The 26,126-nt window shown below is 42.5% G+C and overlaps 1 protein-coding gene across 1 annotated transcript in view; it reads left to right on the forward strand.

Annotated features, from left to right (window-relative positions):
- cfap251 (cilia and flagella associated protein 251) overlaps nucleotides 1–26,126 on the forward strand; it is an 81,416-nt gene that overhangs the window by 11,031 nt on the left and 44,259 nt on the right. Inside the window, 8 exon segments of the mRNA XM_078227536.1 lie at nucleotides 7,433–7,548; nucleotides 9,004–9,112; nucleotides 11,844–11,924; nucleotides 14,578–14,655; nucleotides 18,958–19,002; nucleotides 20,507–20,721; nucleotides 23,373–23,567; nucleotides 25,301–25,551. Coding sequence (XP_078083662.1) covers nucleotides 7,433–7,548; nucleotides 9,004–9,112; nucleotides 11,844–11,924; nucleotides 14,578–14,655; nucleotides 18,958–19,002; nucleotides 20,507–20,721; nucleotides 23,373–23,567; nucleotides 25,301–25,551 — 1,090 coding nt within the window.

Here is a 26,126-nt window from a genome sequence, read left to right on the forward strand (position 1 = left end):
TTTTTGCCCTTCTAACTCCCCGTTTGAGTTCTTTCCTACTCTCTCTGTATTCCTCCAGAGCTCCATCTGTTTTCTGTTGCCTGGACTTAACGTACGCCTCCCTTTTCATTTTAATCTGATCCTCAATTTCCCTGGTTATCCACGGCTCTTGAATCCTACCTTTCCTATCTTTCCTTTTTACAGGCACATGCCTATCCTGCAGCCTTATCAATAGTTCCTTAAAAGACTCCCACATGCCAGACGCGGACTTACCCTCGAACATCCTCTCCCAATCAACATCCACCAATTCCTGCCTAATCCGGCTATAGTTAGCCTTCCCCCAATTTAGCATCCTGCCCGAAGGACAGCACTCATCCTTGTCCATTACTATCCTAAAGTTAACAGAATTGTGGTCACTATTTGCCACATGTTCCCCTACCGAAACTTTGACAACCTGACCGGGCTCATTTCCCACCACTGGTGACCGACCTCCATTTAGAAAAAGACCCATCTATACCCACTCTCTGCCTCCTTTGGGCAAGCCAGTTCTGGATCGTCCGGGCAGCAGCCCGTTGGATCCCATGCCCTCTCGCTTTTTCTAGAAGCCTTGCATGGGGGACCTTATCGAACACCTTGCTAAAATCCATATAAACCACATCTACCGCCTTCCCTTCGTCAATGTGTTTAGTCACATTTTCGAAGAACTCCACCAGGCTCGTAAGGCACGATCTGCCCTTGACAAAGCCATGCTGAGTATTCTTGAGCATACTAAACCTCTCTAAATGCTCATATATCCTGTCCCTCAGGATCTTCTCCATCCGCTTACCAACCACTGAGGTTAGACTCACCGGTCGGTAATTACCTGGGCTATCCCTATTCCCCTTCTTGAAAATAGGAACCACATCCACAATCCTCCGGCACCTCTCCCGTCTCCATCGACGACGCAAAGATCATCGCCAGAGGCTCTGCAATCTCTTCCCTCGCCTCCCACAGTAACCTGGGGTACATCCCATCCGGACCCGGCGACTTATCTATCTTGATGCCATTCAAAGATTTCAGCACAACCTCTTTCTTAAAGTCCACATACTCAATCTTTTCAGTCCACCGCACGCCTGCAGTACATCTACCCAGGTCCTTCTCCTCTGTGAAAACCGAGGCAAAATACTCATTAAGCACCTCTGCCATTTCTACTGGTTCCGTACAGACTTTCCCGCCTTCACCTTTTATCGGCCCTATTCCGTCACGTCTCATCCTTTTACTCTTCACATATTTATAGAACGCCTTAGGGTTCTCCTTAATCCTACCTGCCAGGGCCTTCTCCAATAATTTCCCCACCAGTGATGTAAAACTCAGAGGCCTGTAATTTCCCGGATTGTCTCTTCTGCCCTTCTTCAACAGAGGAACAATGTTAGCTACTCTCTAATGCTCTGGTACCTCATCCGTGGCTAAAGAGGATACAAAGATTTTGGCCAAGGCCTAAGCAATTTCTTCCCTCTCCTCTCTCAGTATTCAGCGGCAGACCCTATCTGGCCCAGGGGACTTGTCCACCTTAATGTTTTTCAAAACCTCCTCTCTTTTTTTATCTCAACATGTCCTAGAATGTCAACATCTTTCTTTCTACACTCACCACATCCTTCTCCTTTGTGAATACTGATGCAAAGTACTCATTAAGGAGCTCACTCACCTCAACAGGCTCCACACACACATTCTCTCCACTGTCCTTGAGTGGACCTACCCTTTCCTTAGCTACCCTCTTCCTCCTTATAAAGAACCTTAACCATTTTCAATTTCCTGAAATTTATGTATGCCTCCTTCTTCTTTTTCACTAAACTCACAATCTCTCTTGTCATCTAGAGTTCCCGTATCTTGCCATTTTTATCCTTCATTTTACAGGGACATACTTATCCTGAATTGTTAACAACTGACTTTTAAAAGACTCCCACATATCGGATGTGGATTTACCCTCAAACAGCCGCCCCCAGTCTACATTCTGTAGCTCCTGCCTAATACTGTCGTAGTTTGCCTTTCCCTAGTTTAGTACTTTCACTCTGGGGCTACTTCTATCCTTTTCTACAAGTATCTTGAAACTTATAGAATTGTGATCACTGTTCCCAAAATGAGCCCCCACTGAGACATCAATCACCTGTCCGGGCTTGTTTCCCAGAACCAGGTCTAAGATAATCCCACCCCGAGTTGGACTATCTACATATTGTCTCAAGAAGCACTCTTGGAACACTGAACAAACTCTGCCCCGTCCAAGTCCCTGCACTAAAGGAATCTCAGTCTATGTTGGGGAAGTTAAAATCGCCCATCACAACAACCCTGTTCCTCCAATTCTCACTGGCTGTTGGGAGGTCTGTAGTACAACCCCAACAGTTTGGTTGCATCACTCCTCTTCCTGAGTTCTACCCATATGGTCTCATTGCATGATCCCACCAAAGTGTCCTCCCTCTGTATAGCTGTGACATTCTCCCTAATCAGTTAAGCAACACCCTACCTCTTTTGTCACCCTCTCTATCTCGCTTGAAGCATCTGAATCCTGGAATGCTAAAATGCCAGACCTGCCCTTCTTTCATCCAAGTCTCTGTAATTGCCACAACATCATAGTTCAATGTAGTAATCCAAGCTTTAAGTTCATCCGCCTTACCCGTCATACTTCTTGCGTTAAAGCAAACACACCTCAGACCATCTGCCCTGTCATGTTTTGTACACTCACCCTGTTTTATTTCTCTTAGCCTTACTGGACCCATTCATTGAGTTCTCCACAGTCTCTGTACTGTGGCCCTTTTTGATTTTTGTCTTTGGTTTCTCTGCCTTCCACTTTTCCTCTTACTGCCTTTTGTTTCTGTCCCCACTTTACTACCCTCTGACTTCCTGCACTGGTTCCTATCCCCCTGCCACATACCAAACACATAAAGACTCATGACAAATAGTGCTGACTGGCCTTGATTAAACTGTACATGTCCAAATGCTCATTCTGCAGTCTAAGAGTTTGCCCACAACGAGGGCTGGACTTAGTCCTACTATTGTGGCATCCACCAAAGTTGTCAGAGATTGGCATGGGTCTGTGGTGCAAACTCATAAACACAGGTGATGCAGGCTTGCTGCAGGATCACATGGCAAGGCAAGTCAGGAAGCCCGTGTCACCTGATGGCCATTCTGGAGCTGGCATTATATTTAAAGGATAGTCAGGCCTATGTTATAGTTGGAAAATATCTTTTTCAGAAAACTTTGTATTTTAAATCTCCAGCATCCAAATTTCTGTTGCTTCAGCACAAATAGACATTCCAAAGCCCAGGGAGAAGACCCTTCCACCGTCACACAAGATCATTGGGTGATAGCAACTGGTTTAACTAAGGTCTGAGATGTCACAGCCCAGCCAGCGCATCTCCTCCAGCATTTTAGGATGAAGAAAGACAGGGTAGATAATTTCCATACTGTCACTACCTCCTTTTCATCACAGGCAGTCTCCTAAACGTCCTCCGCTTAGAGACTCAGATTTGTGATATACTTTTAGGTTGGCCCCTCTGTAACTCAGTTTTGCACTGGTCTCAGCACTTCTGGATTCTGAATTTCCTGCCTGAGGTTTTGCCCCAAATCAGCTCAGTAAGTTTTTACAATCCAGTGCAACGTGTGACTCAGTCTCCCAGAAGTCCAAGGGACTCTCACAGTAAGTCACCACCTTTCATTGGGTGGGTAACCGAAGGCATGAGAGATGTGAGTGAATTTCACTAAATTCAGGAGGCAGGATGAATTTGCCTTGGCCTATATTTAAATTATATTAAAGTGGACGATTAATCATGTTATTGAGCTTCCTGCTGCTAATGGGTGAATTTTCCATTTTGTTACCCTCCTACCACTGACTTAACCGCTTAGGTTTCCCACCACTGGGACTCTGATGCATGGCCTCCTGTACAATTCTCCGTGCCAACTTGCTCACAGAAGCAAGCTCCACAAAATCCAGCCTCATTTAGATGAATTGGTCTATGGTTACCCAGCTTGTTCTTCTCTTCTTTTTCAACAAGAACATAACTTAAGCTATTAAGAACATAAGAACATAAGAAATAGGAGCAGGAGTAGGCCATCTAGCCCCTCGAGCCTGCCCCGCCATTCAATAAGATCATGGCTGATCTGACGTGGATCAGTACCACTTACCCGCCTGATCCCCATAACCCTTAATTCCCTTACCGATCAGGAATCCATCCATCCGCGCTTTAAACATATTCAGCGAGGTAGCCTCCACCACCTCAGTGGGCAGAGAATTCCAGAGATTCACCACCCTCTGGGAGAAGAAGTTCCTCCTCAACTCTGTCTTAAACCGACCCCCCTTTATTTTGAGGCTGTGTCCTCTAGTTTTAACTTCCTTACTAAGTGGAAAGAATCTCTCCGCCTCCACCCTATCCAGCCCCCACATTATCTTATAAGTCTCCATAAGATCCCCCCTCATCCTTCTAAACTCCAACGAGTACAAACCCAATCTCCTCAGCCTCTCCTCATAATCCAAACCCCTCATCTCCGGTATCAACCTGGTGAACCTTCTCTGCACTCCCTCCAATGCCAATATATCCTTCCTCATATAAGGGGACCAATACTGCACACAGTATTCCAGCTGCGGCCTCACCAATGCCCTGTACAGGTGCATCAAGACATCCCTGCTTTTATATTCTATCCCCTTCACAATATAGGCCAACATCCCATTTGCCTTCTTGATCACCTGTTGTACCTGCAGACTGGGCTTTTGCGTCTCATGCACAAGGACCCCCAGGTCCCTTTGCACGGTAGCATGTTTTAATTTGTTTCCATTGAGATAGTAATCCCATTTGTTATTATTTCCTCCAAAGTGTATAACCTCGCATTTCTCAACGTTATACTCCATTTGCCATATCCTCGCCCACTCACTCAGCCTGTCCAAATCTCTCTGCAGATCTTCTCCGTCCTCCACACGATTCACTTTTCCACTTATCTTTGTGTCGTCTGCAAACTTCGTTACCCTACACTCCGTCCCCTCCTCCAGATCATCTATATAAATGGTAAATAGTTGCGGCCCGAGTACCGATCCCTGCGGCACGCCACTAGTTACCTTCCTCCAACCAGAAAAACACCCATTTATTCCGACTCTTTGCTTCCTGTCGGATAGCCAGTCCCCAATCCACTTTAACACACTACCCCCAACTCCGTGTGCCCTAATCTTCTTCAGTAGCCTTTTATGGGGCACCTTATCAAACGCCTTTTGGAAATCCAAAAACACCGCATCCACCGGTTCTCCTCCATCAACCGCCCTAGTCACATCTTCATAAAAATCCAACATGTTCGTCAAGCACGACTTTCCCCTCATGAATCCATGCTGTGTCTGATTGATCGAACCATTTCTATCCAGATGCCCTGCTATCTCCTCTTTAATAATGGATTCCAGCATTTTCCCTACTACAGACGTTAAGCTGACCGGCCTATAGTTACCCGCCTTTTGTCTCCTTCCTTTTTTAAACAGCGGCGTAACATTAGCCGTTTTCCAATCAACCGGCACTACCCCAGAATGCAACGAGTTTTGATAAATAATCACTAACGCATCCACTATTACCTCTGACATTTCTTTCAATACCCTGGGATGCATTCCATCCGGACCCGGGGACTTATCCACCTTCAGTCCCATTAGTCTACCCAGCACTGCCTCTCTGGTAACATTAATTGTATTAAGTATTTCTCCTGCTGCCAACCCTCTATCGTTAATATTTGGCAAACTATTTGTGTCCTCCACCGTGAAGACCGACACAAAAAACTTATTTAAAGACTCAGCCATATCCTCATTTCCCACTATTAACTCCCCCCTCTCGTCCTCCAAGGGTCCAACATTCACTCTAGCCACTCTATTCCTTTTTATATATTTATAAAAACTTTTACTATCATTTTTTATATTAATTGCTAGCCTAGCTTCATAGTCTATCCTTCCTTTCTTTATCGCTTTCTTAGTCTCTCTTTGTTGTTTCTTAAATTTTTCCCAATCACTTGTTTCTCCACTATTTTTGGCCACTCTGTACGCAGCTGTTTTTATTTTAATACTCTCCTTTATTTCCTTCGTTATCCACGGCTGGTTCTCCCTTTTCTTACAATCCTTGTTTTTTGCTGGAATATATTTTTGCTGAGAACTGAAAAGGATCTCCTTAAAAATCCTCCACTGTTCCTCAGCTATCCTACCTGCCAGCCTGCTCTCCCAGTCTACCTTAGCCAATTCATCCCTCATCCTATCATATTCTTTTGCATATTTAGAGGATTTAATGAAAAGGTTTTGCTATTCTTCTTTGCTGTGTTTCAACAACCTTGGTTACATGCTAACTGAGTCTAATGACTTAACCACCATAAATTCTGCTGAAATGTTCAAAAAATCCTTTGCTATAGCTTGTTCTTAGTTGTTTTTCCTCAAGTACACTTGTATTCTCATCTCAACTATCATTTGTAAAAATCCATGAAAATCATTTGTTTAATATCTTTATCGTAGAATCCTACAGTGCAGAAGGAGTCCATTCAGCCCATTGAGTCTGCACTGACTCTCTGACAGAGCATCTTACCAGGCCCTATCTCTGTAACCCCGTGTATTTGCCCCGTTAACCCACCTACACATATTGGGACACTAAGGGGTAATTTAGCATGGCCAATCAACCTAACCTGCACATCTTTGACTGTGGGAGGAAACAGGAGCACCTAGAGGAACCCCGCGCAGACATGGGGAGAATGTGCAAACTCCACACAGACAGTCACCCAGGCCGGAATTGAACCTGGGTCCCTGGCGCTGTGAGACAGCAGTGCTAACCACTTTAGCTTATCTTCCCCCTCCACAATTGGACTCCTTTCATCCATGAATGCTCCTACTTTCTCTTAACTATTTTTTAGAAAATAATTTATGAACATAGAAGGTAAGATGGTAATAGCATTCAATATTTAGGTAATTTCAACCGAGTTTTGATATTGACCACATTATTATGTATATTATTCTACATTAATAATAATTGGTTTAGCACCATAGTAGTTATGTTTACTGGACTATGAATCCAGAGGTTTGGACTGATGATCTGAAGACTTGAATCAAATCCCACCACAGCAGCTAGGGAATATAAACTCAATTAATTAAATGAATCTGGAACAAATATGAAACTACCAGATTGTCACAAAAACCCATCTAGTTTACTGATGTCCTTTGGGAAGGAAATCAGCCCACTTTATTGAGTCTGGTCAATATATGACTCCTGGCCCATAGCAATGTTTAAATGTCCTCTGAAATGGCCTAACAAGCCACTCAATTGTAGAAGGATGGACAATAAATTTTGGCCTTGCCAGCGACACCCAAATTCCATTAATTAATTGAAAAAAATAAATATCTGAGTAGCACCGTAAATTTAAAATCACTTGATTATTTTATACCCCAGTTTTTTGTGTCTTGTGTAATAAAATATAATTTGTTCTCTAGGGTCATTGTAGTCCACTTTCATGTATAGCTGTGAGTGGGAATAGGAGATGGGTGGCAACAGCAGATCAAAGCTCTGAGAGTCTAGTTATTGTATGGGACACTTTCTCTGGGTAAGTTTGAGTGAATGATGATTAATTATTAAATTAATTCTATCTATCCCTGTGATAAAGGTGTATTTTTTAGAAGTTATTATTTTAAATTACAGCTTTCAAAGTATTTTAATTTTGTTTCCTTTTCATTACTTTTCATTTCCACACATCCCCTGTGTTTAAGAGGACAAGAAACATCTTTCCAGGCCTCTGATAATTTTGCACTGTAACTGAACTGATGTCTGAGAGTACCTCAGGGTAATTCTCCTTTCTCTTTTCCTCCATGCTTGTAGGGACATTTTTGGTACCAGAGTTGGGTGGCTGGCATTGCCAGCAAATTAAAAAAATCATTTTGGAACATTACTGGCAGGAATCTGGGAGCCAAGTAGTTTGTATTCGAGTCAACATTTTAAAAATAATGTTGCGCTCAAAAATGTAATAGAATTCTTTCACAAAGCTATTTTCTGGTAGCCTTAAACTAGTTGGTGACAGCATGGTGAGCACTGCCAGGTGAGCACTGCCAGGTAGGCACTGCCAGTGTGCTGGGGCAATGCCAAGGGGTGAGGCCTGATTGGAGGCTATGCGGAGGGGGCTTTGAAGGGGACATTATGAAGGGGGGAATATGAAGGGGGGGCTATGCTGGGGGCATTTGTGAAAGGGTACAGCATGAAGGAGGGGCCAGGGAGGGAGGGCAGGTTGGGGACCATGAAGAGTGTGCATGCTGGCAGTCATGAGGGGGACCCTTTGGGATGGGCTCAATGCTGGCTATCCATGTCGGGGAGGGGATGGGGAAAACATGCCTCCAATACGTTGGGGATGCAATGTCCATGTGGGGAGAGAATGCACTATGAGATGAGGGCGTCCTTTCCCCGAGGGACAATTGCAGTCCGGTCTGTGCTGGACAGAGTGGCGAGGATCTCTCCAGTTTTCTCATCTTTAAGACACTAAATCATTATTTGGGAAAATTACACCCATTAATTTGAATGATGTCAATCTTGTTTTTTGTCAGTATTTTTCTACAGCCCAAAAGGAGGCTGAGCACAGCAATCTCAGAAAGACCACAAGATAAGTGTGAAAAATAGGGGGAAAAAAATCACACAGACACAGGCCTCTTTTGAGTTTATGCCCAGGCTTTTTAGCGTAAACTAGCAGAAGCTTTACTCTGTAACTAACCACATTTACCTCACAAGGGGGTGCTTTATACCAATGCTGGGTTCCATTTCCAGCGTTAAAGTAAAGCTAATTTATTAGTCACAAGTAAGGCTTACATTAACACTGCAATGAAGTTACTGTAATGTCCTTCATGTTGCTGAGTCAATATTTGTTTTAAAAGTATATATTTTTTGCATATTCATAAAGGTAGATGGTATGTTGCATATCAGATACAGTTACTGAATTTGGATGTGTATTTATTGTTTTTATAGATTTAAATGTTGGACTTTGTAATCGCTGTATATTTGCTATTTTGGGTTGCAGTATACCTGTACAAACACTCTTTGACTGTCACCCAGAGGGTGGAGTTGGTGCCATGGCTATGACTGAAGATGCGAAGTACCTAGCAACAGTTGGCACAGGAGCAGTTCAGGTGCACAAAGGATTATGATTTTCCTTTAGCTTTACCTCTTTTGAATATATTTTAATTAATTAACTCTTGATTGAGAATTATCCATCCTGTGTAAACTGCCAGTTAAAAAAAATCTAGTCTTGTATTATCCTTTTGCAACTCCTTCCTTTTTTGTCATATTTTTTCAAAGAGACACGGTAAAACTAAAAATGATGGAAATCACAACCTTCATGAGTCAAGCTGGAATGTTAAAGCTCGCTAATTCAAAGACGGGAAACAGAATTTCACGGTCATGGTAGTAATAAGGGTCTTAAAATATTAAGGTTGTAAGAGAGGAAAAGTCAACCTGGGGTTGTTATCTTGTGGCCTCTGCCAGAAAGTACACACTTTTTGAGGAGTGTTTGAGGACAGTTTGCATAGGAACGTATGTACAGGTGTTGGTCTTTTAGCCCCCTCAATCTGTTCTCCCATTCCATGGGATCATCATTAAGAACATAAGAACATAAGAAATAGGAGCAGGAGTAGGCCATCTAGCCCCTCGAGCCTGCCCCGCCATTCAATAAGATCATGGCTGATCTGACGTGGATCAGTACCACTTACCCGCCTGATCCCCATAACCCTTAATTCCCTTACCGATCAGGAATCCATCCATCCGCGCTTTAAACATATTCAGCGAGGTAGCCTCCACCACCTCATTGATCTGCAACCTAATGCAATATGCATACCTTTTGTTCCATATCACTTAATATCTTTGTTTAATGCAGACCTATCAATCTCAAATTTAAAATTAACAATTTAACAATTATCAACTGCTGTTTGAGGAAGAAAGTTTTAAAATTCTGTTAACTTTTGCATGTGGAAATGTTTCTTAATTTTACTCCTGAAGGGCCAGCCTCAAACTTTCAGACTATGTCCCCTAGGTTTAGAATCTCCAACCAATGGAAATAGTTCCTTTCTAGCTACCTTATCAGATCCCCTTAATATCACATCCTGCCGATTAAATTAACAGCTCATTATCCCCATTACATGTGCCCTGCTGTGCAGCCATCTCCTGAGCATGTCAACAATTTGCCCTCAATTTCATGAGCTTTAGCCAAATTTTCTTCTGAGGAATTTAATTGAATGCCTCTGGAAGTCTATATAAATAGCATTCATTGACATTCTCCTGTCTTTTACTTTAGTCACCTCTTCAAGAAAATTCATCAACTTGTTCATGATCTATCTACCCTCCACAGCTCTCTCTGATCAGCTGAAAATTTTCAAGATGTTCAGTCGCTCCATCTTTTATTATTGTATACTCCAGTAATTTCCCAACAACAGATGTTAAACTAACCGGTTTATAATTCCCTGCTTTCCCTTTCGCACCTTTCTTAATCAGTAATGTGAAGTGAAATTTCCAATCTAAAGGAATTGTTCATGCATCAATAGAACTTTGTAAGGTCATAGTAAGGCATCTGCAATGTTCTCACTGCTTCCCCTTAAAGCCCTGGGATGAAAATCATTGGTCCTGGTCCTGGAGAGAGGGCGGCACGGTAGCACAGTGGTTAGCACTGCTGCTTCACAGCTCCGGGGACCTGGGTTCGATTCCCGGCTTGGTGTGTGGAGTTTACACATTCTCCTCATGTCTGCGTGGGTTTCCTCCGGGTGGTCCGGTTTCCTCCCACCGTCCAAAGATGTGCGGGTTTGGTTGATTGGCCATGCTAAAATTGCCCTTTAGTGTCCTGAGATGAGTAGGTTGGAGGGATTAGCGGGTAAAATATGTAGGGATATGGGGGTAGGGCCTGGGTGGGATTGTGGTCGGTGCAGACTCGATGGGCCGAATGGCCTCTTCTGTACTGTAGGGTTTCTATGATTTCTATGATTTGTCAGGCCTCAGTGCCATTACTTTCTTTATTACTGTTAATTTGCTACCTTCTTTCTTTGCTTTATATTATTTTTACCATCACAAATAAACATGTCGGTCACTTTCGTATTTTCATTTATAATTTCACTCTTCTCAGTTTTTAAGAGGCCCACATTTCTCTTCAGCACTCACATATTTTTCTAATACAGTTGCAGAGATTTTTGTGTTAATTTTTGTATCTCTTGCAAGTTTCTTCTTATACACACTGTTTGTAACTATTACTATTTTTGTCACTCTTCTTTGTATCTCTCCCATTTACCAGGAGCTGTACTATATTTTTGCATTTTTAATGCTTTTTCTTCAAGTTTTACCTTGTCCCATATCTCTTTAGTCATCCGTGGCTAGTAATTGGCGAGTAGAGCTCTTGCCCCTTAAGGATAAACTGGTTCATCTGGATGTATTCCTTTTGAAGTGACTGTGTTGAATAGCTTATTAATACTCAGTATCTGATCTTGGGTAAGAAGATTGTCTACTTGGATTCAGCATTGAATGGTTGCTAAGGAAGAGGAGAGATGCAAAAAGAAATCCTTGCGAGACAGTATAGAACAAGGCTGAGAATAGAAGCCCTTATGGGAGAATCAGTGGTTCTAATTGGATAGTTATGGAGACAACCATGAGATGATGATTCCACTGAGCTGGATAATGAGAGTGAGGTGGAGTACAATCACATAGAATTTGGTCTATGATTTTGTTTAGAGATGTTTTCACGCTTTGAAAGGGGTAAAAATCTGATTGGAGAAATTCAAACCAAGATATAAAATTTTAGCGCCATTAAGTTATTAATTATCTGTACCTCATTAAATGTTCATTTCATTGTGTCTGAAACCTTAATTTTGTACTTTTTGATAGCGGGTGTCCATCTGGGACTGGACTTCAGAAGTTAAAGGGCCAGTTTGTTCTGTGGACCTGAGTCCTGCCTTTAGCCTTCAGGTACATAACTGAAATATTATCATAATTTTTTTGCTTCAGTTAAGATATTTAAAATTAGTAAGTTGAATACCATTTGGAACGTATAGCACACATAAAACTCTCATGTCACATTTGGCTGCCATTTAAAAATGCTACATTGTTTCTCCCGGTTTTCTGCAAATCTTCCACCAATATTAAGATGGGAGATCAGGCAGCTCCTGTAGAAATCTCATCCTTAAATACAAGCATCGTTTCTAATCCAAAAAGGAAAAGGAAGACTTCCATATAATGCCTTTCATGGCTGTAGGCTTTCTAAAGTGGTTTGCAACCAACAGGTACTTTTGAAGTATTGTCCCTGATGTAATGTAGGATACATGGCAGTCAATTTTCCCACACCCAAGTTCCACAAACAGCAGTGAGACAATGAGCTGAGTGATGTTGGTTGAGGGATAAATATTGGCCGGGTCTGAGGAGAACTCTCCTGCTGTTCCTCAAAATAGTGCTGAGAGGTCTTTTACATTTGAAAGGGCAGAAGGGACCTTGGTTTAGTATCTCATCTCAAAGATGACAACTCCAACAGTACACTAAGGCACTTCCTCAGTACTGCATAGAAATGTCTGTCTAGATTTTTGTGCCCGAGTATATGAAGTGAGACTTGAAACCACAACCTTCTGAACACAAGAGGCGAGAATGCTATCAACTCAGTCACAGCTGACAATTTAAGCATAAAAATATGTCAAAGCAATTCACATTAAAATGAGTTGCTTCAGGGTGCAGAGACTTTTGATACATGTCAGCCATTTGATGCAGATTGGAGATCCAGCAACAATGAAGATCCAGCAACATGGGACTTAATAGGATTGAGGGTTATAGGTAAGCCTATATATAAGCCTAGGTAGGTAGGGACATGACTGGCGCAACTTGTGGGCCGAAGGGCCTGTTTGTGCTGTATTTTTTCTATGTTCTAACATTGATGATTTGTATGATCACTTAATCTGTGGTAATTCTAGCATGCGTGTCTGCTATGCCTCTATTTAGGGGAGGGTGGGGGGAAGGTGGTGGTCTGATCTGATAATGGTGAACTTAGAAAATGCCCAGAAAACTGGACTAGCCCTGGTTAAACCCATGAAGCAGCTTGTATCTGAGGATTCTAGCTTCATTAATATAACTAAAATGCCAACCTGCCTGCTGGAGCGCCTCCTGGGGTCAGGTTGTCCCTTGTCTCACCTCCATAAAACCTATAATTTGATGGTTCTGGAGCTGGCTGCCTGACACACTTGGAATTTTTATCCTTTAGATCCGCACCCCCACCCAATACCACCCACTTGTTCAATCCCACCCACTCACCCATGTTAAAACTCCCCTATTGGGTTAACAGCGAATGCTGCCGGCACATGAAATGAAGTTATCTAGCTGGGGATAATTGGAACAGATGTGCAAATATAGTTCAGTTCCAATTTTAAGTTATATAATCTGTTCTTATGTATGTATTTTCATTATAAACTCTTATGCAACATTTATAATGAAACCTGCCACAGCTTAATTAGGCTCTCCTTCTGTGCCTCTGTTTAGGGGAGAGTGGAATTACAGTGCAGCAAGTTTACATAGGTCATTTCCATTATAAGTGTGGACATAAGAATTTGTAATGGGAAAAGTGTTGACAGGAAACTTGTGCAAAAGTAATTTTTTAACATATAAATATATTTTGTTGCAAAATGATCATAATTTTACATTTGGTGTTATATGGCCCTTAAAAAAAATCAAATTAATAGATTTTTCTGCATAAATATATTTGCCACATAATCAAATGTTTAAAAGGCTTAATTCTGTTATAGCTATTCTCATGAAGCATATTTACCAAACTCATTTTAATGCTGTGTTGTTATAATGTACTTAATTTATTCTATGAAAGTGACCTGTTTGTCATAAATTTAGCTGTATCTACTTGCTAATGCTTCACAGTGAATATGAGTACAGCGTTGGTGTTACGTAATTGCTGATCAAAAATTAATTCTAATGGAAACAGTTTTGAAAATGTAAAATCTTTATTCTTGCATTGATCTTCTAATTCTATTCATATTCTAATGATCTTCTAGGGCGGCACAGTGGTTAGCGCTGCTGTCTCATAGCTCCAGGGACCCGAGTTCGATTCCCAGCAAGGGTCACTGTCTGTGCGGAGTTTGCACATTCTCCCCGTGTCTGCGTGGGTTTCCTCCGGGCGTTCCGGTTTCCTCCCACAGTCCAGAGAAGTGTGGGTTAGGTAGATTGGTCATGCTAAATTGCCCCTTAGTGTCCCGTGATGCGTAAATTAGAGGGATTAGTGGGGTAAATAGGTGGGATTATGAGGATTGGGCATGGGTGGGATTGTTGTTGGTGCCGACACGATGGACCGAATGGCCTCCTTCTGCATTGTAGGGTTTCTATGATTTGTATGAATTTACAATAAAGAGGATTTTCAGAAAGTGACTGCTAAACATAAGAGCTGAAATCTGTGTAAAAAAAACATTTTTGTGTAACTGTAGTTTATGTTCATAATTATTCAGCAATCAGGAATGAAGATTTTTTAATTCATTTTAATCTAAGGTAATTTGTCAGACATTCACTTAGATGGACTGTAACAAGTGGAAAAGTAGCTTGATAGTTTCTCTTAAGTTACCCTGTTTTATTTTTCTAGACTTTTGTACTATTTAATCCTGAGGATAATACTGAGCTGCTCAGCAACAGTAAAACTGAAGTTGTATTCTATACATGGGTGAGTTTTATTGCATATTAGCGGGCTGTGACCCAGTCATTTACTTCAAATGTCTTTTTTAAAATTTTGCTTGGCAAATATTAGAAGATGGCTACAAATAAGTGATGACATTTGGAGAAAGATTTCAGATGATGGGGGCAATTTTTCGACCTCTCCGTGCCTGTTGCAAAGCATGCCAATCCTGGAAAGTAGCGTGCGAGTCTTAAAAATTGGTTTCATACCTGGCGCGATTTGGTTTGCGATCATCCTAATGGCACGAACAAGATCGTGCCCAGAAAAGGCACAAGTCCGATTAGCATATTTAAAATAACATTTAAATATGCTTAGCCTGTTCGAAACCCAGCACATGGAGTCTTCTGGCTTTCGGATGCAGCACATTAACAGCGAGAATCACTACTAGTCTCCACTAGCGGAGGCCTGGCGTGATGGTTACGCCGGGGTGGGGAGAAGGGGGTGGTGGGGGCGGTGCTCAGAAGCCACTGAAGTCCTGGGTGGTTGAGAGCATGCCCGGACAGTGCCCATTGGGCATTGCCCTCCGGACACTCTGGCATTGCCTACCAGGATCCCCAAGTGGTCACAGGCACCCTGGAAGTGCCAGTGGGGCACTGTTAATGTGCCTGGGGGAGATGGGGTCTGGGTGTGGGCTTTGACGGGCGGGGGGAAATGGATCATGAAGTGGATCATGGAGGGGTCGAACATGAGAGTGGCGGGGGGGGGGGGGGGGTCATGATGGGGGTGCATGTTGCCAGGCAGAGGGACTGATTGGAAAGGTCCTGATGGGTAGGGTGCTAAATTGGGGGAAGGCTAACTATAGCCGGATTAGGCAGGAATTGGTGGTCGTTGATTGGGAGAGGCTGTTCGGGGGTAAGTCCACGTCTGGCATGTGGGAGTCTTTTAAGGAACAGTTGATAAAGCTGCAGGATAGGCATGTGCCTGTAAAAAGGAAGGATAGGAAAGGTAGGATTCGAGAGCCGTGGATAACCAGGGAAATTGAGGATCTGATCAAAACGAAAAGAGAGGCGTACGTTAGGTCCAGGCAACTGAAAACCGATGGAGCTCTGGAGGAATACAGAGAGAGTAGGAAAGAACTCAAACGGGGAGTTAGAAGGGCAAAAAGAGATCACGAAATGTTCTTAAGGAGAATCCGAAGGCATTTTATTCATATATTAGGAACAAAAAGAGTTGTCAGAGAAAAAGTCGGACCTCTCAGGGACAAAGGAGGGGAATTATGCTTAGAACCCAAGGGAATAGGGGAGATCCTAAATGAATACTTTGCATCGGTATTCACAAAGGAGAGGGACTTGTTTTCTGGGATTGTCTCAGAGGGAGGTGTTGACCCGTTAGAGAGAATCTCCATTACAAGGGAGGAAGTGTTAGGTTTTTTAGGTAACATTAAAACTGACAAATCCCCAGGGCCTGATGGCATCTATCCTAGACTGCTCAGGGAGACAAGAGATGTAATTGCTGGGCCTCTGACCGAAATCTTTGTCGCTTCTTTGGACACAGGTGAGGTCCCTGAGGATTGGAGGATTGCGAATGTGGTCCCGTTGTTTAAGAAGGGTAGCGGGGATAACCCAGGAAATTATAGGTCGGTGAGCTTGACGTCCGTGGTAGGGAAGTTGTTGGAGAGGATTCTTAGAGACAGGATGTATGTGCATTTAGAACGGAACAATCTCATTAGTGACAGACAGCATGGTTTTGTAAGAGGGAGGTCGTGCCTTACAAATTTGGTGACGTTTTTTGAGGAAGTGACAAAAATGGTTGACGAAGGAAGGGCCGTGGATGTCGTCTACATGGATTTCAGTAAGGCATTTGACAAAGTCCCTCATGGCAGGTTGGTTAAGAAGGTTATGGCTCATGGGATACAAGGAGAGGTGGCTAGATGGGTAGAAAACTGGCTTGGCCACAGGAGACAGAGGGTAACAGTCGAAGGGTCTTTTTCCAGCTGGAGGTCTGTGACCAGTGGTGTTCCGCAGGGCTCTGTACTGGGACCTCTGCTATTTGTGATATATATAAATGATTTGGAAGAAGATGTAACTGGTGTTATCAGCAAGTTTGCGGATGACACGAAGATGGCTGGACTTGTGGATAGCGATGAACATTGTCGGACAATACAGCAGGATATAGATAGGCTGGAAAATTGGGCGGAGAAATGGCAGATGGAATTTAATCCAGATAAATGCGAAGTGATGCATTTTGGAAGAACGAATGTAGGGGGGGGGGGGGGGGGAGTTATACAATAAATGGCAGAGCCATCAAGAGTATAGAAACACAGAGGGACCTAGGTGTGCAAGTCCACAAATCCTTGAAGGTGGCAGCACAGGTGGTGAAGAAGGCATATGGCATGCTTGCCTTTATAGGATGGGGTATAGAATATAAAAGCTGGAGTCTGATGTTGCAGCTGTATAGAACGCTGGTTAGGCCACATTTGGAGTACTGCGTCCAGTTCTGGTCGCCGCACTACCAGAAGGACGTGGAGGCGTTAGAGAGAGTGCAGAGAAGGTTTACCAGGATGTTGCCTGGTACGGAGGGTCTTAGCTATGAGGAGAGATTGGGTAAACTGGGCTTGTTTTCCCTGGAAAGACGGAGAATGAGGGGAGACCTATTAGAGGTGTACAAAATTATGAAGGGTATAGATAGGGTGAACAGTGGGAAGCTTTTTCGCAGGTCGGAGGTGACGATCACGAGGGGTCACGGGCTCAAGGTGAGAGTGACGAGGTATAACTCATATCAGAGGGACGTTTTTTACACAGAGTGGTGGGCGCCTGGAATGCGCTGCCAAGTAGGGTGGTGGAGACAAACACGCTGGCATCGTTTAAGAATGACCTGGATAGTCACATGAGCAGTCTGGGAATGGAGGGATACACACGAATGGTCTAGTTGGACCAATGAGCGGCACAGGCTTGGAGGGCCGAAGGGCCTGTTTCCTGTGCTGTACTGTTCTTTGTTCTTTGATGCCCCGATGCAGGTGACCTGTGTCGGGGGAAAGGGGGAACATGCCGCTGATTGTGGGGGGAGGTCCTGATGTCCATTGGGGTGTGGGAGGGGGTCTCCCAGTGCACTGTGAGATCAGAGTGCCCTTGCAGAACGGTGCCAGAGCACTCTGAAGATAGGCTGATCATTGTGTTTAGGCCCTGCCCTCTCCAGTACCAGCGCAAAACTCGCCACTCTCCAAAAAAATGACTGTGTGGGAGGATAGCGGTGTGGAGTGCCTGACAGCCTGGTGCAGATCTCTCCATTATTCTCGCCGTCATGACACAGTTTTGTTTAGGGGGGGAAAACTCCAGTTCTGTCCAAAACTTGAAACTTGGGTCTAACATGTCTAATTCACTGATATTTGTTATGTAAGTAATATACAACACAGTAATTTCATTTCTTTAAAATGTGATCTTTATTCATAAAGGATTTATCAAGCAGTTGAAATTTGCATGATTGACTTTGGTATCTTCTCTGGGCATTTTCGTTTTAAAATTTTTAGTTTTATACTAATATAAATCCAGATCTGTTCAAATCTTTCTCATGCAGCATATAGGTAATCTGATATTCCCTGTCTCTTAAAATCATTACCTAAATGCTCTGTATGGGAAAGGCTCTAAATAGGTAAATCCAGGCAATTGTCCCCGCTCATAAACTGAGGTTAATTAAGGACATTTGTAACTTTTTGTACATTCCAGCTCCAGGACAGAGAATACTGAAAGAAATTACTGATTTTCTTTTTTTAATACTCTATTTGATTTTCATTGGAAATGGGGACTTAAGAACAAATGTAATCTTCAGTTGAGGCGGGGTTATTAGACAACAACACATAATTGGAACAGAGCCTGCAGGCATACTTTAGCGCTTATTTAAAGCCATACATTCTATCCTGAATTTTACTGCTCCGGTTTATAAATTCCTGTGTTCACGTTTAAAATGGAGCAACTTATGTCAACTTGTTACATTATAATAACAACCTGCCTTTGTTTGAGAAAGGAAAATAGATATGGAGAAACAGTTAATTACCCAAAAGGCCGTTCCTGCTTGTTGAAGCGGTCCTGATTGCACAGTTCGCTATTAAAATCCGTAATAACCAGCAATCAGAAACTCAACAATGACATAAAGGCAATTTGCTGCATCTATCGATATTTTGAAAAAAGAACTGCAGTGGAAAGGGCAAACTAAGGAGCATTGGGAAATGGCATTTATTTTTACAGGAAAGTTATACTAATTTTTAAGACAAGCTTAATATTAATATGCAGATATGTACTGCAATTTTAATAGTAATGTATTCATTAATTTATGTCTGTATTGCATTCCTTTTAGAAAAATAACCAGTTGGAATTTGCATCACCAATCCTTACAGATGAAGTAAGTATTGATGACACATTACTATTTAAAGTGATACACTGAAACATGAAATAAACTACACATATAATGTATGTAGATCGAATTAGTAAGATCATTAATTTAATAATGGAGCATTTTTGTTTCCGAAATACTCAATATTTTCCACATTATGTAGCATTTTTGAAAGTTATTTACATTTTTTAAATTAACAAGCCTCAGATGAAACTAAAGCTGAGAGGATTTCCTTTTTTCTATAGAGCAGCAGACATTTGAAACAGAATCAAAACCAAAGCATTTAATGATACATCAATTAACTCATTTATTCACAAGTTATAAATATCTTAAAAACAATGTTGAGAAGTAGTGTGGTGGTGTTGAATGTCAGTGTGTGACTGCTGCATGGCATGGTCCCTCCACTCACATTGTCTGTATCTTTAAGACCTGGTTGGTTGTAGAGATTCGCATTCTAATCAGTATTCTGTAACTTGATTTTGTGTCTCTGTGTGCCCTGTTTGAGACAGATATCCACTCCATCTGACGAAGGGGCAGCGCTCCGAAAGCTAATGGCATTTGCTACCAAATAAACCTGTTGGACTTTAACCTGGTGTTGTTAAAACTCTTACTGTGTTCACCCCAGTCCAACGCCGGCATCTCCACATCATGGCATGGAGGGGACAGTCATGCCTTACTTTCTTTAGTTCCTGATTCAAACCAAGTGCATAACTAAAGGTCTGATCTCTTCCAACAGTGGGAAAGAAAATCAGAGGAGAGAGCAGTCTCTCTCAGCAGCATGCTGATAGGAGCTGAGTAGCATGACTTGCCTTAGAGCAGGCTTGCAGCCTGATAGTTGAAGGGGTTGAAAATAGAAAAACAGGAATAACATAGACTATGTTAATAACTATTAAGCAGCTGTTCTCAAACTTCCTACTCACTGAAAATAAACAATGTTTCTTCAGAATTGCAGCGAGGTGATTGGCGTTTGCCTGTTTACAGCCAAATGGTTAACTGCTTAAGCTTTCCTTATGTGGAGATGCCGGCATTGGACTGGGGTAAACACAGTAAGAAGTCTCACAACATCAGGTTAAAGTCCAACAGGTTTATTTGGTAGCAAATACCATAAGCTTTCGGAGCGATGCCCCTTCGTCAGATGGAGTAGTTATCTGTTCTCCAACAGTACACAGACACAGAAATCAAGTTACAGAATACTAATTAGAATGCAAATGCAAATAGTAAGAATTACCTGGATAGTCACATGAGCAGTCTGGGAATGGAGGGATACACACGAATGGTCTAGTTGGACCAATGAGCGGCACAAATGCAAATTAGAATGCATTGCACTGTCAATTTGCATTCTAATTAGTATTCTGTAACTTGATTTCTGTGTCTGTGTACTGTTGGAGAACAGATAACTACTCCATCTGACGAAGGGGCATCGCTCCGAAAGCTTATGGTATTTGCTACCAAATAAACCTGTTGGACTTTAACCTGGTGTTGAGAGACTTCTTACTAAGCTTTCCTTCCACAGACATTTAACAAGATTGTGGGACTCTACAGTCAATCCGTTTTTCATCTTACCGCTTCACAAGTACTCAGTGCTACTTCTGTGGGGAATTTGGTTATCTGGGACACTGTGCAGACACCACAACTTCAATTTGATGCAGCAAAATCATACAAAAAAAAAGCACTAAAACTGATGAATCTGCAAAATGATAGTATTACAGTGGTCACTGTGTCTGACAGGTAAGGGAAAGGCACGCTTTAACCATTGAATTCTTTGCAAAACTCAGATGCATATTTAACTTTCATTGCAATCATTCAAAATTGCCCTTCATAATGGGAAAATGCATGTTTTTATTTAATTACTGGTCCCTTAACAAAATTGTTTTCTTAGAAATTACGTATTTTGAACCTGCGCATTCAAAATCTTTTGTTCATGCAGCATCAGTGCTGGAAAAGAAGAAACATTTTTCTCTCATTTTTGTTAGAAGAAATTTTTTCCCTGCTGGATTCTTAAAACACATCTGAATTAGTGGGATCTTTTTGATCCAATTAAGAATTTGAAGATGAATTTTAACATGAGTATGTCTATACATCATTTTCTTTCGCTACTGAAATTATAACTCAGATAAAGAATATTTTTATAATTTTGCACCAAATAGTAATCTTCCCTATATCTTCACCTTTTCAGAGAATACCACAAATGAAGAAATAATTGTGATATAGAATGAAAATTTCCCCATAATCAACTATAGGACTTGATGAACGTACAATTCAACTGTTTTTTAAACTGTACCTTGTAACATACTTATTTGCATTGAGATGATTTGAAACCTTAATTATGCCATTATCTACAAATTGAAAGCTAAATATTTTCTCAGAGATGAGTAAAAGAGATAGAAAAAGCAATCACAGAAATTAATTTCTAAGTTGAAGTTGAGAATTGAGGATTTTAGTTGTAATCATGAACCAAACAACATCTGTTTATAATCTTGAATTTTTTCTCTAATATCTGTTATTTTGCACTATGTAATGTTTCATAACTATGCAAAGCCATTTGAGGGGATTAGTTAGAAAGGTTAAAGGAGCTGTCAGCAGAACAAAAAATAATATGGTGAAGTCAGACTCTAGCCTCATTCTTATTATTGGATCTAAGCTCTCAGAAGCCACTTTTTATCATTATTTCCAAATGGTCTCAGGCCTGAAAGCCAATGTACATTCCAGTTGGATGCATAGACTGATCTGAAGGCTTTTCTGGTAGAGGAAAAAGAGTAGACATCTGTGCTTCCACCACCTTCTCCAGGTAGTAAGGTGCTATGTTTAATCTTTCTTGGATATTAGCATTAAGGATGGCTTTGGACTACCCTGTGATCTCTGCCATCTGAGTCAGTCCTTCAATATGGCCTCAGTATCTCCATGTGGGTGCAATGCTTATTGGGGTCCCACTTTGAAACAGAGTCCTGAGGATTCAAGATCAGGATTTGGGGCTGACTTCTGTTGAGCCTCTGCATTGCACTGTCAAATTTCATTTTCATCTCTGACTGTTTCCTGCACTATGTAAATAATGATTGAAATTGGCTGCTTGGTCAACCTCAGGGAATGTTGACAGGGTGGAGAGGTGAGATGCAGTGGCGTTGAATTGGTGATTTGACCAACATTGCAAGAAGGAGCCAAACCAGGAAATCAAAGATTTGCAGGTCAAACCTGAATCTGAAAAACATAGGTTTCTGAATGCAGCCTTCCAAGGATGATTTGGTGAACCACAAAATGATGTGTGGAGGAAGTCCTGCTTCGAGAGCTGCTGACTAATCCAATTGGCTGGTAGCTTTGTGGCCACAGCAGTGTCAGGTCTGAGTGGTGGCCACTGCTGGCACTACAGCCAGAACCCAAAGAAGAGGTTAAGGAAATTGAACTGACAATAAGTTCGGGCCCCACTGAGGTTGAGGGGGTGTTTAAGAAGCCTTGAGGAGAGCTAGGGCACAGTGTTATGATGAGCTTACCGCCCTGATCCTACTCTGAAAGGGAAATGCTGCCATTGCAATTTTTGGCTCAATGTCCTTTAGCAAATACTGTAAGGAGCTGAGGGGTGACTTTAATAACTTGAAAGGCACTTCCTCGGGTGGATGGAGCTATTACAAGGGGGCATAACTATGGGGTTCATGGTGGGAGATACAGGAAGGATATCAGAGGTAGGTTCTTTACGCAGAGAGTGGTTGGGGTGTGGAATGGACTGCCTGCAGTGATAGTGGAGTCAGACACTTTAGGAACATTTAAGCGGTTATTGGATAGGCACATGGAGCACACCAGGATGATAGGGAGTGGGATAGCTTGATCTTGGTTTCAGATAAAGCTCGGCACAACATCGTGGGCCGAAGGGCCTGTTCTGTGCTGTACTGTTCTATGTTCTATGGCATTTGTTATCAACTTGGAATGGAGAATTAGACAGCTTAAACATCCTCAAATATAAAGTTGCACCTAAAAGTTAATCTTAGTATTTCTGTGATTGCAATGGTGTTGAAAGGCAGACTTGTGGTGCAGTGGATGGTGTCTCTAGACTCCAGGACCAGATGGCCATGGATGGTGTGTTCATAACATCGCCAAACAAGTAGATTATCAACCAAATCCCAACATGCCAGTGGCAGGTAGGAAGAGCAGGAAAGACTCCTGGTCAGCTTTACTTAATGGCCCTCAAGCTATAGCTCTGGGTTCAGGCTAACAACCTATTCTAGGAAAAACAAGCTACAGAAAATAGACATAAGCATACACTTTGCGCCCTTATATGCTGGTTGTATTTTGAGTCCAATGATGTTGAAATAAGACAATTGTGTTAGTGCCTATGCAACAGAATTAATTTGTTTATATAATACTAACTGCATTTTTAATATTCATTACAGATATATAGTGACATGTGATGTCAAAGGTTGCATCAAGTTTTATGATGAGCAGCTTTGCTTACTTAATTGGTACAGTAACTTCAACCTGGGACCCATCAGTTCAATTTCCTTCTCCAGTCAACCAGCTCTCAAAGCTGATGAGAAAACTTCTTATCCATCGGAATCTACCATCAATGCTCAGCAATTTATTGTCAGGTTAGTGATCTTTGTACTTATTTAAATGTTATTAATCGTTATATATGTTTGCTTGAAATATCCTGATTATGTTAAGAATGTAATCAGTTTTTAACTAGATGTAGAACCCAAAGCTAGGAAGGAAACTAGCTAGTAGGACCTCAAAGGTAGTTAACTCTGGAATATTCCATGTCACATGTGGATGGAGAGCTGGAGAAGAAAATATATATTCCTCTATCTCAAACCCAATGGTTGGGATTTTCTGGCCGCGCTTGCCTGGAGCTGGAAAATCCCACCCGCGGTCAACGTACCTTTTCATGATCTGTCCCTTGCCCGCTACGATTCCCGTGGTGGGCGGAATGGGAAAATTCACCTCAATGACTTAATTTGGAATGAACTGTTGGCCTGCTCTTTGTCACAGATACTCACTCTTGGTGATACAGGATTAGACATATGGGGCCGGATTTTATGGCCTCTCTCTGGGTGTGTTTTTGGGGGTTGGGTGGGGGAGGTTACAAAATATGAGGGATGCCCATCCTACCATCTTCCCACCCATTCCCAAGTTGTCCCCCATAATATGGTAGATTAATGGGACCAAAATCAGCATTCTGCCCATTATTTTAGAATAAATAATTAATGATCAATTGAGCTGGTTACCAAACCAATTGGCCTGACCTTTACACGGGAGTGGACAAGGCAATTTTTAAACACATGGTTAAAGCTAAGAAGGAAGCGGGGGAGGAGGGGGAGAAGCGGGGTGTCCTTTGGGGCATGTCCTTTCAAATCGGAGGCACTCCATTTCCCAAAATGCTATCCCACTCCCAGCTTTGTTTCTCTCTACGTGGTCTCCTAAACGTGCCCCCTCGAGCCTCCTCATCCCCTTCCTTACATTCCCAATCTTTCCCTATCCCAAAAGCTGGGACTTACCAAGTTCCAGGATCCATGTAAGTTCTGTTTGGGCCCGTTTGCAGTCCCAGTAACACACATTTATGATGTTGCTTGTCCTGCTGGACCTGCCATCCAGTCTGATTAGCTAGCAGCTCTCGAGGGTGGGATCCCCTCCCACTAAAGGGAAGAGGTCCCACTCTTAGTATGTTTAATCTGCAGGAAGCATGTTGTGGCTGTGTGGGCTTTTACCAGGTGCTTTGACTGCTGGCCAACTCTTGCAATGGGGTGGTGAGCAATGTGCTCCCTCCCCTCTGAAATCCAGCCTATAAAGTGGGAGTAATGTAATGCTTCTGACTAGTTTAAGCCCCATTAGCACTACTGACTCAAAGTATCAGGGACCCGGGTTCAATTTTGGCCTTGAGTGACTGTGTGGAGTTAGCATGTTGTCCCCATGTCTGTGTGGGTTTCCTCCAGGTACTCTGGTTTCCTCTCACAAGCCAAAGATGTGCAGGTTAGGTGGATTGGCCATGCTAGATTGCCCCTTATTGTCCAATGATGTGTATGTTAGATGGATGGTAAATGGGCGGGATTACAGGATAGGGTGGGGAAGGGGGCTAGGTAAGGTACTCTGTCAGAGGGTAGTGCTGACTCAGTGCTGACTCGATGGGCCAACTGGCCTCTTCTGCACTGTAGGCTTTCTATGATTTTGAACATTTGTTGATATTTACCAATGTTTCCAACCTATTTGTATCTCTTCAAGTTGTCTCAACACATTAACATTTGAAAAGCAGAATTTCACTTATTGCCTAAGGAATTAAAATATTTTCTTAATTGATATGCTTTATTGTGTGTTTTGTTCTATGTAGAAACTTTGTTGTAGCAACAGTTGATGCTACAGTGGCTCATGTAACTGGAGACGGATGCAAACTTGAAGTGTTGTTGCAGGAGCATGGTGCAGCGGTACATGCTATAGCATGTAGTCCTGCTCAACCTCTCATCTGCATGGGAAGCTATTCTGGGCTCTTGAAGGTCTGGGACTATGAGAAGAAGGAACCTCTCTGTAGCAGGCTGTTTGGAACAGGGAACTATATTCAGTGTGTGACCTATAATAAAACAGGTATTAAAAGAACAATCTTTTTAGCATGTAAATATTATTTCATGCATAATGAGGCCAGGGATGTTCTCACTGATGACTGACACACACTCTGGGGGTGATCTTACCATTATGCCCCGTTGGCCGGGGCGAGCCGGTAAGATTGTGCAAGAGCCGACAAATCAGATTCGCACCCGATTTCTCACCTCTCGTGATCTTACCGGCAGGGGATATCTGGTGCAATCAGCCGGGGGGGTGGGGTGCTATTTCTGGGTGGGGTGAGGCTCGCAATCGGCTGTGGGCCCTTGCGATAGCTGGGGGGGTGGGGGTGCTGGGCCAAGGCTGGCTGCAGCAGTAGAGGCTTGACAGGTCTCTTTCTCAGACCTGTCAGGCCTCTGCTGTTTGCCATTGTGCATGTACAACCACAGAGGTCTGCACATGAACAATGGCGCTCACTGCTGCTACACCAGGCTTGCTGGCGATTTAAGTCTTGCCCCTTCCCCGACAGGCGAGAAATGTTTTAGCCCATTTTTCCCTGCGCTGAATCGATAGGATACTGGATTTGAACTCACCCAAAAATGGATAAGAAACTCTCCTGT

The sequence above is a fragment of the Mustelus asterias genome, chromosome 13 (genome assembly GCF_964213995.1).
Source record: "Mustelus asterias chromosome 13, sMusAst1.hap1.1, whole genome shotgun sequence".
Classification (NCBI taxonomy): domain Eukaryota; kingdom Metazoa; phylum Chordata; class Chondrichthyes; order Carcharhiniformes; family Triakidae; genus Mustelus; species Mustelus asterias.